The sequence below is a fragment of the Aotus nancymaae genome, unplaced genomic scaffold (assembly GCF_030222135.1).
Source record: "Aotus nancymaae isolate 86718 unplaced genomic scaffold, 86718_ANA_hifiasm-v0.15.2.pri h1tg000003l, whole genome shotgun sequence".
In the NCBI taxonomy this organism is placed as follows: domain Eukaryota; kingdom Metazoa; phylum Chordata; class Mammalia; order Primates; family Aotidae; genus Aotus; species Aotus nancymaae.
The window spans coordinates 52,519,660-52,532,880 of NW_026988414.1; the positions used below are offsets into that span (position 1 = coordinate 52,519,660).

The 13,221-nt window shown below is 36.0% G+C and overlaps 1 protein-coding gene across 6 annotated transcripts in view; it reads right to left on the bottom strand.

Moving 5' to 3' along the window:
* Positions 1-13,221, bottom strand: part of DENND4C (DENN domain containing 4C) — a 132,731-nt gene that overhangs the window by 71,369 nt on the left and 48,141 nt on the right. For 4 of the 6 annotated variants that reach the window (XM_064381151.1, XM_064381158.1, XM_064381145.1 and 1 more), the window contains exons 3-6: positions 9,023-9,275; positions 7,704-7,773; positions 5,493-5,665; positions 1,262-1,500 (exon numbers count right to left, since the gene is read on the bottom strand). In XM_064381151.1, the coding sequence (XP_064237221.1) occupies positions 1,262-1,500; positions 5,493-5,665; positions 7,704-7,773; positions 9,023-9,275 (735 nt within the window). Of the gene's footprint in view, positions 1-1,261; positions 1,501-5,492; positions 5,666-7,072; positions 7,485-7,703; positions 7,774-9,022; positions 9,276-13,221 lie in introns of those variants that run through there. The other 2 variants (XM_064381163.1, XM_064381172.1) reach the window with 2 other exon arrangements.

The window sequence follows — 13,221 nt, forward strand, 5'->3', positions numbered from 1 at the left end:
ATTTTAATACATTACAGAAAGCTCTTGACATGTTTTGGTTTGTTAGCCGTATACATATATTATAAACTAATATAAACAGAAGTGAATGTGCCACTAGAAATCAGAAAAGATGGTTTAAAAAAGAGTAGCTCAACATACATTTTTCTTGCTTACAAAAGATTTCCATGACAAAACGGACAAACTGAAGAGAAAGCTCAAAGAATTTTGTCAATGCTAAAACCAAAACCTCACTTTTAACATCAGTCAACTCATGCTTACTCATTTCTGTATCACTTTAGAGAGGTATTATGGTTAGAATTTACAGTGGCCACTGGCCAGGTGCGGTGGCTCACACCTATAATCCCAGCACTTTGGGAGGCTGAGGCGGGTGGATCACGAGGTCAAGAGATCGAGACCATCCTGGTTAACAAGGTGAAACCCTGTCTCTACTAAAAAATTACAAAAATTAGCTGGGCATGGTGGTGCGCGCCTGTAATCCCAGCTACTCAGGAGGCTGAGGCAGGAGAATTGCTTGAACCCAGGAGGCGGAGGTTGCGGTGAGCCGAGATCGCGCCATTGCACTCCAGTCTGGGTAACGACAGCGAAACTCCGCCTTAAAAAAAAAAAAGAATTTATAGTGGCCACTTGAATGAGTGGGTGGGAGGCGGTGTGTGTGTGTGTGTGCGCGCGTGTGCGTGTGCGTGTGTCCGTAACTATTTATCTTTTGGTTATTAGAAGATAAACAGAAAGAACACTCACAATATAATTTATATGAGTTACTTCTTCAGCTGCATTCCCAAAAGATTATTTGGCCATCATTACCACTACTATCCAATTTTAAGTTCACAGTCAATGATTCAGGTGAAGACAGGAGTAAGTAAAAAGTTGGTGGCTCATGCCTATAATCGCAGCACTTTGGGAGGCAAAGGTGGGTGGATCACGAGATCAAGAGTTCAAGACCAGCCTGGCCAAGATGGTGAAACTCCTTCTCTACTAAAAATACAAAAATCAGCCGGGTATGGTGGCGGGCGCCTGTAATCTCAACTACTCAGGAGGCTGAGGCAGAGAATTGCTTGAACCCAGGAGGTAGAGGTTGTAGTGAGCTGATATCACACCACTGCACTCCAGTCTCTTGAGTAGCAAAATAAAAATAAAAATAAAGTTGGGTGAATGTAACCTTTCTTCCCTTCCAACTTCGCTGCTAAAAGTTACACAAACAATGAAATGTATATATTTATATACTCAGTTTTCCACCAGTCATCTTTCTAATCATTATACATACTTTTCAATGGGAAGAGGATGTGGTCCAGACACAGAAAGTTTGTAGATAAACATAAGAAATTTCCTAAAAGCTTCAAAAAAAGGCCAGTGTGAGAGTAAACAAATGCATTTGTTTGTATTGATGGATTTGGAGACCATTTTTCTCTCCACAGGCGTCAACAGGCCCAGCTGCATAAGCTGTTTCTCTGATAGAAGTTCCCGAGAGTAAGGTTCATAAAACTGAATGGCAGCTCCATATACCTACAGAATAAGAGAACTGTTGTAAGATTTGAGTTTGTTTTAAAGTATTAACTTTTCTTTTTCTCTTATTACACAAGAAGTATTTGCTTGGAGTACACTTATACAGATAAATTACCAAAAAAAAAAAATCTTACCCAAAATTCTATCCCAGAGATAACCAGACTTTTATGTAAATCCCTCAAGATTTTTTCCACTGCAATTTTATACATTCAACTATGTATCTTACACAAAAATGGATGGTAACCTCTTGTAACTTGCTTTCATTTTTAAAAGTGAAATTTCTTTTACCTAGCTCCCACCCTAGAGCATGAACTCTAATGACTCACTCAACTTAGTTTTTTGTGTTTTGTGGGTCTTTTTTTTTTTCCCTGTTTTTTTTGACAGAGTCTCACTCTGTCACCCAGGCTGAAGTGTAGTGGCCAATCTTGGCTCACTGCAACCTCCAACTCCTGGGTTCAAGAGATTCTCCTGCCTCAGCCTCCCAAGTAGCTGGGATTATGGGTGCGTGCCACCACGCCCAGCTAATTTTTTGTATTTTTAGTAGAGGCAGGGTTTCACCATGTTAGTCAGGACGGTCTATATCTCCTGACTTCATGATCCACCCGCCTCAGCCTCCTAAAGTGCTGGGATTATAGATGTGAGCCACCGTGCCCGGCCCAGATTTTTTTAAATTGGGTTAAAATATACATAACATAAAATACACCACTTTAACCATTTTCAAGTGTACAATTCATTAGTATTAAGTACCTTCAAAATGGAGTGCAACCGGTATCACTATTCATTTCCAGAACTTTTTCATTACCCCAAACAAAAGCCCTGTAACCCTTAAACAGTAAAGTCCCATTCTCTTGCCCTCAATCCAAGTCCCTGTTAAGCTCTATTGTACTTTCTGTCTCTATAAGTGTAGCTATTCTAGGTATCTCCTATAAGCGGAATCACACAAAATGTATTCTTTTGTGTCTGGCTTATTTCACTTGGAATAATGTTTTTAAGATTCATCTATGTTGTAGCACATACCCAAATTTCATTCCTTCTTAAGGAATAAATAATAATTCCATCATATGCATATACCACATTTTGTGTATCCATTCACATGCTGATGAACGTTTGGACTGTTTCCTCCTTTTGCCTATTACAAATAATCCTGCTACAAACACTGGTGTACAAGTATCTGTTTGAGTCTCTGCTTTCAATTATTCTGGGTATATGCCTAGGCATGAAACTGCTGGATCATATGGTAATTCTATGTTTAACTTTTGGAAGGAGTTGCCAAATTGTTTTCCACAGCAGCAGCATTTGATTTTCTCATCAGTAATGTTTACAGGTTCAATTCCTCGATATCCTTGCCTTGTATGACATAAGATACAGCTGACACTCCTCTGTCTTGAAACTCTTTACTCCTTTGTTGTCTTTGTATTCCCTAAGGTTCTAAAGTACACTTCTATTTAGAAAATTTCATTCTCTCATGGTTTTAACTATAATCATTATACTAAAAAAACACAAATCTTTACCTGATCGAACCTCAGACTCCTATCTCTACCTGGATGTTGTACAGGCATCCCAAACCAGTATTTTCAAAAGTGAACTCATTATCTAAATACTTCATCCAATATGCCTAATCTTACTCAGTTATGTTATACAATCCCCAAGCTAGAAATTCTGAAGTCAAGCTCAATTCCAATTCCACTTACCACATATCAAAGCAACTATTGAAGCCCTAACTGGTCTCAAGTGAGAAGAAAGTATTTTAGTGAAAAATACACTGAAGAAAGAGTACTTCAGAGATAATATTTGATCCTTCAAAAGTTCCCCATTTCAGGTAAAATGCCACAATCTGTATAACTGGCATGATGTTCTCAACTCCTGACAGTACCTGCTGTTCCTGCTCAACAATATAGAGCTACAAGACACATAGACTAGTTCATAATTTTGTGCCTTGGTATATTTTGCTTAGCCTTGGTACTTCCTCTGATCTGTCCATTCCTTAAAACACTGCAAAGAAATTCTATCACTATACCTATCCCCTTCTCCCAACAATCAATCCTTACTTCTGTATTTCATAAATCTTGCCAACTATTTAGTCATTATATATATCACAATAACCCTTGCCTTTACACACACACCATTCCCAGATATAATTATTTCAAAGTGATCTCAAAGTTTTTAACAAGCAGTATGACAAATGTATAAACATAAATTTTACACACCTCAATGCTTCCATGTTGATATCCCCTAACTAATGAATAAGCCAAGCAAATCACCCAGTACCCACATCTCAAATGAGACTTTATTGTTCTCTACTGTCAAAGTATATTAGGTAACTCTTAAATGTTTGGAGAACTTAAAATTTTCAGTTATTTTTACTACTTTCAGCAGGAGAAATTATAAATGATTATTAAGCTAACAAGTTAGTTTAGTAGTAGGCAATCAAGTTAATATAATATTGATCTTCATTCAGCAATTTCTATGTTCCAGGCACTATTCTGGATACTTTACATACATTATCTTTAACATAGTGGTTATAAACGTGTAGCCTGTACCTTTAGAATGAGGTCATAGATGTATTTTGTTTCATCCACATGAGTCAGTTCAGGTTATATTTTTTCAACAAAATTGCCTATTTTATTAAATTTCCTTAGAAAGTTTTCAATTTTTAAATTTCTACTGCTATCAGCTTTTTATTATGAATACTGTTTATTTTTGCCTTCTCTTCTTTATAAATCAGTTTATGTCATTATTACTGTTATATACAATATATGTTTTACATAAGACAACAAATGTCTTTTCTCTCTAGTTGTTTTTTGTTTTTTGGTTTTTTTGTCTCTGGTGTTCCATCATTGCACTATGATATAAAAAGAGGCGGGATAGGCCAAGCGTGGTGGCTCATGCCTGTAATCCCAGCACTTTGGGACACCAAGGCGGGTGGATCAGCTAAAGTTAGAAGTCCGAGACCAGCCTGACCAAGATGGTGAAACCCTATCTCTACTAAAAAAAATACAAAATTAGCCAGGTGTGGTGGCACATGCCTGTAATTCCACTACTTGGGAGGCTGAGGAATCACTTGAACCTGGGAGGCGGAGGTTGCAATGAGCTGAGATCATGCCATTGCACTTCAGCCTGGGAAACAAGAGTGAAACTCCGTCTCAAGAAAACAAAACAACAAAAAAAGGTGGGATTATTCATTTATTTACTTGTTTACTCTTCTCTGCTGCAGATTCAGAGTCCATCACCAATCTGAAGACTCAATTTTTTCATCAACCTTGGAGAACTCTCAACCATTAGCTCTTAAGATGTAGCCTTGTCCTTTTCTAGTCACTCCTTCTGGAACTCATTAAATACCTATTAGACTTTCTAGTTCTATCTGCTACATTTTTTGACTCCTTTTATGTTTTACATTCGTATGTGCCACATTTAAGGTAACCTATCTTCCACTTCACTAATTCTCCCTTCAGGTATGTCTTATCTGTGCTTTTTTTCTTCTTTTGAGACAGAGTATCACTCTGTAGATCAGGTTGGCGGGCAGTGGCACAATCTCAGCTGACTGCAACCTCCATCTCCTGGGTTTAAGTGATTCTCATGCCTCAGCCTCCAGAGTAGTCAAGATAGTTCTTACATCATTTCAATAACATTTTAATTTATAACATCTTTTATATTATCATTCTGTCATTTTAATGTCTTGTGGGTCTAACTCAGCTTTTTAATTGTGTCTGTTGATTCTTTCTATGGTACCTATGTCTTCTATCTGTCATCATTATCGAGTCCTGGGTTTTGAAAGTGTAGAGACTTTATCTTTGCTTCTGTAAAGTTCCCGAGGTATCAATATCCTGATAGCAATTTTCATGTGGATTTCTCATCTTGGGGATGACAGTGTAAATTTAAACCAAAATGTATCATGTCCAAATAATCCTAACATTGAAATAAAAGTTATATTAACCATTTTATAAAATAAAAACATGGCCAAAATGGGTTTAATCAATGAGGCAAAAACATACCTTTTTGGCTGAAGAACCTGTCAACACAAAAGTTGAAAAAACTGGAAGTGGATATTTGGTTTCAGGATCCCAGCACTCAATAGTGGCTCCCATAGGAAGGCAGAAGAGAGGTACATCTGATTCTGAGAGTGGAAATGACTCATAGTCCTCTTCTGGATATCTAAAAATTAAACCTTTTGAAGAATGAGACAACAATAAATTTTTTAAATAGTTACTTTTCCATAAATTATATATGATAGATATTAATGGAATATTTTAATACCAAATTTCATGGCAATACTTGTGTGGTATTTTTAAATCGATTTTTATCTTGCTATAACAGAAACTAAAATAAACAAGTTTGCCCCTGATATTTTACCCATGGATTTATAGTTCATTGTAACATAAAAATGTATTAATATACTACTTGAGACTCCATTCAACCAATCTTGATCACCAGTCTCAATGTATTTTCTTCTACACATGCCAACACCTTATGAAAAATGGTAAGAAACATACAGAAGAATTTACCAACTATTTCAGTTAGTCTTCTGTGAAAAATTCAGGGAAGAGACAAGTGTTATGAAATAATGCTGAGGCAACAGAAATTATCACAGCCCCTACATTCATCTTGAGAAGCAGGGTAAAAGGCATGCAACATGAAAAGTAAACGAGACAGAAACGTTGTGACTAAGTACAGAGGACATGGGACCCAGAAAGTAGAAGCAAGGGGCACTTTGAGAAGCACAATAAAGCCCCTTCAGAATAAATTACCTACATGGCATCAGTTCATTAGCCTCTAAGGACATCAATATATAGACCATCTCTAAGTGAAAAACTTCAAAATCAGTAGTAGAATTTTGAGCCCAAATTCAGTACCCAAAACTCTCTATTCTAAAGTAAGTGTCTCATATCAAATAACTGAATGCTATTGTACAGCTTCTTTCTGTAAGTTTTTTAAGCGATACCCTTGCCCACAAAAAAAATTAAGAAATCACATAGAATCAACATATTACAGCAGTATTAACAGTATCACTTTTTTTTCTTTTTTTTTTTTTTAACACACAATCTTGCTCTGTCACCCATGCTGGAGTGCAGTGGTGCAATCCCAGCTCCCTGCAACCTCCACCTCCCGGGTTCAAGCAATTCTCATCTCTCAGCCTCGCAAGTAGCTGGGACTACAGGTGTGCACCACCACGCCTGGCTAATTTTTGTATTTTTAGTAGAGACGGGGTTTCACCATCTTGGCCAGGCTAGTCTCAAAACTCCTGGCCTCAGGTGATCTGCCTGCCTCAATCTCCCAAAGTGCTGGGATTACAAGCATGAGCTACCATGCCCAGCCTACAGTATCAAATTTTAAAATGATACTGAGTTTTATATTTTTTAGTTGTTGCCATTATTTTTATATGGTAAATTAAATGGTTTGGTTCATTAGTATGAATGTTATTTTATGAAAGGCAACGACTTTTGGATATTGATTTGCCTGACTTCCCTGAAGTAAAACTTTATTTCAAGAACTGTGCAAAATCAAAAAGTAATAGCACGGCTTCTTTTCACAAAGAAGTATTCCAGTATCTTTTCTATTTACAACTGCAGCATACCTGTATTTTCAGTTTTTATCCCACCATACCAGTGGGATGAAGAGGTGACACTTAAATCTTTACAGCCCTTGACACTTTAATGTGCAGTAAGAATGTGGCGATAGATTTCTCAAACACTTCATGGCAGAAAAGTTTCTCAGGCCCTCCTCGCCTCCATATAGCTGATTCTTTGCAACAAAGGAGAAAGGAAGCAAGTCCACCTTTCATGGCAAGTAACATGTGGTTTCAAATCAGACACACAGAGATAAGAAAAGGAAATATAAGAAGTAAAGATGCAGTTTGACACCTTTCTGATTGCCAAAATATAAAAGGTCAGAGAGTAAACAACTTTCCATTATACTGTTAAGTCTATTAACGCAGACTAAAAGCTTGAATGCTTATTCCACATATGTTTGCTTTGGATAACTGTTTAAATTAAATTAACAGCATGTTTGGTGGGGGTATTAATGTATCTTGCATATGTAATGTATTTAAGAAAACATTTACCTTTATATGCTATAATTATAGATAATTTTATGAATAGATCAATTCTATAAACTATATAAGGGAGCACACTTTGTCTCTTTTAGCCAAATGTTAATATGCACCAATAAGTACAGCAATTGAGATAATTTTTTTTTAATTCACTTACCAGCCTTATATGCTATTGCATTTGAAGCAGGTACAGACTTCTTATAACACAGAAACACGCTGGAACCCCACTGTAAAACATAAATTAGGTTTATAAAAAGACAAAAGAGTGAAAAGAAATTCATTTTGTTGGATATTATCTAAAGATTCTTATTATTTACTCAGGAGAGTCTATTTAAAACATGTTTATATGACAAACTACATAGTATAAAATACAGCACAGCATGAAGTTCAGAACACTAAAATAAGAGAGTAAGAAAACAATGCTACAAAAATCAAACTAATATGAAGGCGGTTTCAAAAGATTTAATTTTGCGATGACCCAGAGATTGCCCCTGCCTGTAAGACACAGCACAAAGTGGAGTGTGCACTGGAGCCCAAAATGGGGAAGACTGGGGTCACTGGAGTGCTATGAGGTCATCACCTCCACAGGCAACCCTGTCTTCACTAATTGTTCTGAGTGCATTTGTCATCTGTCTATACAACATTAAGCTAATATTAGTTTGACTTGAAGATATTTTTCAAAGTAAATCTGAACCAAAATAAACTGTAGTCTTTAACAACTATGAATCAAACGTTTATGCTAATTTTCTTCTTCACTAGCGTCCTTTTAAAAAGTAAGTATGCACAACTGCAATATTTTCTCTTGAGCCCAAGAGTTCAGGAGCATCCTGGGTAACAAGGAGACCCTGTCTCAAAAAACAAAACAGGCAGGCATGGTGTCTCACGCCTGTAATTCCAGCACTTTGGGAGGCCGAGGCAGGCGGATCACTTGAGGTCAGAGGTTCAAGACCAGCCTGGCCAATATGGTGAAACCCTGTCTCTACTAGCCTGTAGTCCCAGCCACTCAGGAGGCCAAGGTGGGAAGATCACTTGAGCGCAGAGGGTCAAGGTTGAGGTAAGCTGTGATCACACCACTGCACTCCAGCCTGGGAAACAAAGCAAGACCCTGTCTCAAAAAAAAAAAAATGAATAAATGAATAAATCAATATAAGGAGAGCCTCTACCACTCTATCCCTGCAGTTATCCCTGAAGACACCACTGAAATCCAAAAGGTATTAAAATCTTTGTTAATGTAACTCAAACAGTATTAGGATTTACTCCTCCAAAAATATCCCTGACTTAAAGATGAAATTATTGTAAATCATGGGATAGGATTTTAAAAATTATTATAAATCATAAAAATTAGGAAAAAATAAAAACAAGCATCATTAAAATATAAAATGTGAGTAAAGTATATACCCAACAGTAAACAGGAATCCAAAACATATCCCTTTTTGTTTTCATATGAAACTTTGAAAATGAAAACTTTATTCTTACCATTCCACAATTTAAGTTTTTATCAACTTTGCAGAAGGTATGAGGAGGAGTTTCTCCTTTACTGGTTACAATAACACAGATATCAGTTACAGCCAAGGAATTCTGGGGTCGAACTGGAGGAGCCCTTCGATAAGTGATAAAGATTCTTTGTGAAGTAGTTGAACTATTGTTGACATTGGCACAGCGACCATAGGGTGTGGCTAGGATCACTTCACATCCTGGAATAAGCCGTTCTTTCCCTTCATATAGAACTCTGCATGGCAGGAAGGAAGGGAAGAAATAGATATAGATACATACATACACACAAACATATGTACCTATATATATATATATACTACATACATTTCAGGTTAATGCTGATTTTCTTCTTGAAACCAATAAAATTTTTTTGGTCTCGCCTGTTGTTTCCCAAATCTTCAGTACAACCCAAATTTAAATTATTCCTTTGGGAACTTTAAGTCTCTTAACTATTTTTCAAAAGCCAAAACATAATTTGAGAAATGTAAACAGGATTGAACAACTTGATTTTTTAATTGCTTAATAACAAGCAACATATGAAAAAAGAAACGAGCAACACCACAAATGTCTTCAGGTCAATTCCTAGAAGTTTCAACAAGTATTCAGATGTTTTCATAAAAATTCCCTTCATAATTTGTCAATTTTTTAGCTTTAAAAATTATTTGAAAACTATAAAACATTAAAGAAATTAAAGAGCTAAATAAATAAAAAGACATCTTATGCTTATGGACAAAAAGACAATATTGATAAGATGGTAATATCCTCAAATAGATCAATAAAGTCAATGCAATTTCTATCTAAATCTCAGCTGTCTCTGTTTTTTCTTGTCAAAGCAATCTGGAAAAAGAAGAAAGGTGGAGGACTCCCACTTCCCTATTTCAAAACTACCACACATTTACAGTAATCAGTGCAATGTACTGGCATAAGGATAAACATATAGATCAACAGAATTAAATGGAGGGTCCAAAATTAAGCCCTTATATTTGCATCCGTTTATTTCAACAAGAGTGTCAAGACAATGCAATCAGAAAAGAATTTTTTTTTCAACAAGTGGTGTTGGAATAACTGTACATCTACATGCAAAAGAATGAAGCTGGACCCCTTCCCTGTACTACTCATCAAAAAAACTAAAAATGGATCAAAATTAATGTACTAAAACTATAACACTCTTAGGAAAAAAAACAGGAATAAATCTTTGTGATCTTAGGTTAGACAAAGCCTTCTTAAATATAACACCAAAAGTACAAGCAACTAAACATGCTAAGTGAAGAAAAATAAAAAAAAACAGTCACAAAGACCACATATAGTGATTCTGTTTTTATGAAATGTCTAGAATAGGCAAATCCATAGACAGAAAATAGGCTAACAGTTACCTAGGGGTAGAAGGTGGGAAAGAGTACTAAACAGCAACTGCTAATGAGCATGGGGTTTCTTTTTAGATAGATGAAAATGTTCCAAAATTAATTGTAGTGGCAGCTGCACAACTCTGTAAATAATACTAAAAATCACTGAATTATACACTTTAAGTAAACAAACTGTGTGACATGTGAATTGTATCTCCATAAAGCTGTTAAAGCCCAACTAATACTAAAATATACTATAAAGCCTCTATATTTAAATCAGGAGAGTATTAGCAAGTAAGTGAACAGACAATCAGAAGAAAAATCTAGTATATGATGACGGTAATATCTCAATATACAAAGGGAAGGATAGATTTTTAAATTTAATAAGCAGGACTTAGATAATTGGATTGTCATTTGGAAAAAAATAAAATTCTGTCCATACTTCAGACTATACAGAAGGGGATCCCCCAGTGGGTCACAGACCTAAGCATAAGCAATGAAATCATACTAGTGCTAAATAAAAGTATACCTAGCAGTTCCAAAAGACTATGACTCAAAATCTAGTAGCAATAAATATGAGAGTAGAAAAATGAACTACATAAAATAAATTTTATATGACAACAAACACCATAAGCCAAGATAAAAGACAAGTTATAGAGTTGAAGAAAACACTCAGCAACTTATTTCACAAACAACTCATCTTCCTAATACATAAAAAGACTCCTTTTAAAAAATCAAGGTAAAGATTAAAAATCTGTTTATAGTGTAAGCAAAAGAAAAAAGAAAATCACCCGTTAAACATTATGTAGAAATGCTTAACTTCAATGAAATTACTGTGATATACAATTAATCTCTGTGAGACTGACAAAAAATATAAAAGTCAGACCACATACTTAGTTGATGGGATGTGGATAAAAAAGCACTCACAAAAAAAAAAAAAAAAAAAAAAAAAAAAAAAAAAAAGCACTCACATATATGGCAGAATATAAAATGGCACAAACACTACAGAGAAAAATTTAGTAACATTTAACAAAATTACATGCACATTTATCTTTTAATCCAGCAATCTTTCCTAAGATCTACCTGAAAACATACCTCCACAAATACGTAACAATAAATGCACAAAGTTATTCCTCAAGTATTCTTTTAATAGTACAAAACTGGGAACAACCCAAATGTCTATCAGTAGGAGTTTTGTTGAATAAAGTAAATACATCCACACAAATAAGTATTATACAGTCACACAAAATAATGCAAAAGATCTTCTATTCAGATACAGACTGATTCCCAGTATATACTCTTAGGTGAAAAAAGCAAGTACAAAATAGGATATGGAGTATCTACATTTTGGCTCCTACTTCCGTTCAATTAGCTTAGTAAACAAATGGAAAAATGTCAATTTGTTGGTGACAAGTATATTGTTCATTATTCTATAGTCTATCATCTAGGAGAAAAGGATACTTGTGTTTATTATAATAGTTTATCAACTTTCCATATGTTTGAAGTTTCTCAAAATACAAAAGAGCTGGAGAACCAAATCAGTTGAAAGTCAATGAATCTGATAAAGAGAAGAAAATAAGAATTTTGTATGGTCTATGATTCTGTATCTTAAGAAATGCAGCTGATATATAAAACAACATACTGCCCTGTTCAGATTATACAGACATGCACCACATAACGATGCTTCAACCACAGACTACATATACTATGGTGGTACCACAGATTATAACAGAGCTGAGAAATTCCTATCACCTAGTATGTACAATACTATATCTTTTATCATTACTTTAGAGTATATTCCTACTTACAAAAAAAGTTAACTGTAAAACAGTCTCAGGCATAAGAATGTCGTCTGGAATACCTCCTAAAGGTATCGTAGAGCTTATTACAGCTACCCCTGAAGACCTTTCAGTGGGACATGATCTGGTGGCAGAAGGCAGAGACAGTGATGATTCTGACTCTCTGTAGGCCTAAGCTAACATGTGTCTTTTTGTCTTAATTTTTAACAAAAGAGTTTAAATAGTTTAAAAAAAAATAAAAAGCCAGGCACAATAGTTCACACTATAATCCCAGCATTTTGGGAGGCCAACGTAGAAGGATTGCTTGAGGTCAGGAGTCAAGAACAGCCTGGGCAACATAGGAAGATATCATCTTTGCAAAAACTTTCAAAATAAGAAAACTATTTTTAACCAGCCAGGTGCGGTGGCTCACACCTGTAATCCTAGCACTTTGGGAGGTCAAAGTGGGCAGATCACTTGAGGTCAGGAGTTCGAAACCAGCCTGGCCAACATGGTAAAACCCTGTCTCTACTATAAAATACAAAAAGATTAGCCAGGTATGGTGGCAGACACCTATAATCCCAGCTACTCAGGGAGGCTGAAGCAAGAGAATCATTTGAACCCAGGAAGCAGGTTAAAGTTGGAGTGAGCCAAGATCATGCCACTCACTGCACTCCAGCTTGGGAGACAAAACAAGACTCCATCTCAAAAAAAAAGAGAGAGAGGAAAAAAAAAACCCCAAAGTTTAAAAACCAAGCCAGTCCCAGCTATTCAGGAGGCTGAGGCAGGAGAAGGATCACCTGAGCCCAGGAGTGCAAGGCCAGCCTGGGCAACATAGCAAGACTCCATTTAAAAAAAATTTTTTTTTTTTTTTTTAATTTTTGCCGGGTGCAGTGGCACATGCCTGTAATCCCAGCACTTTGGGAGGAAGAGGCAGCTGGATCACTTGAGTTCAGGAGTTCACGACCAGCCTGGGCAACATGGTGAAACCCCACCTCTACAAAAAAAAAAAACAACAAAAAAAGTAGCCAGGAGTGGTGACACACACCTGCTACTCAGG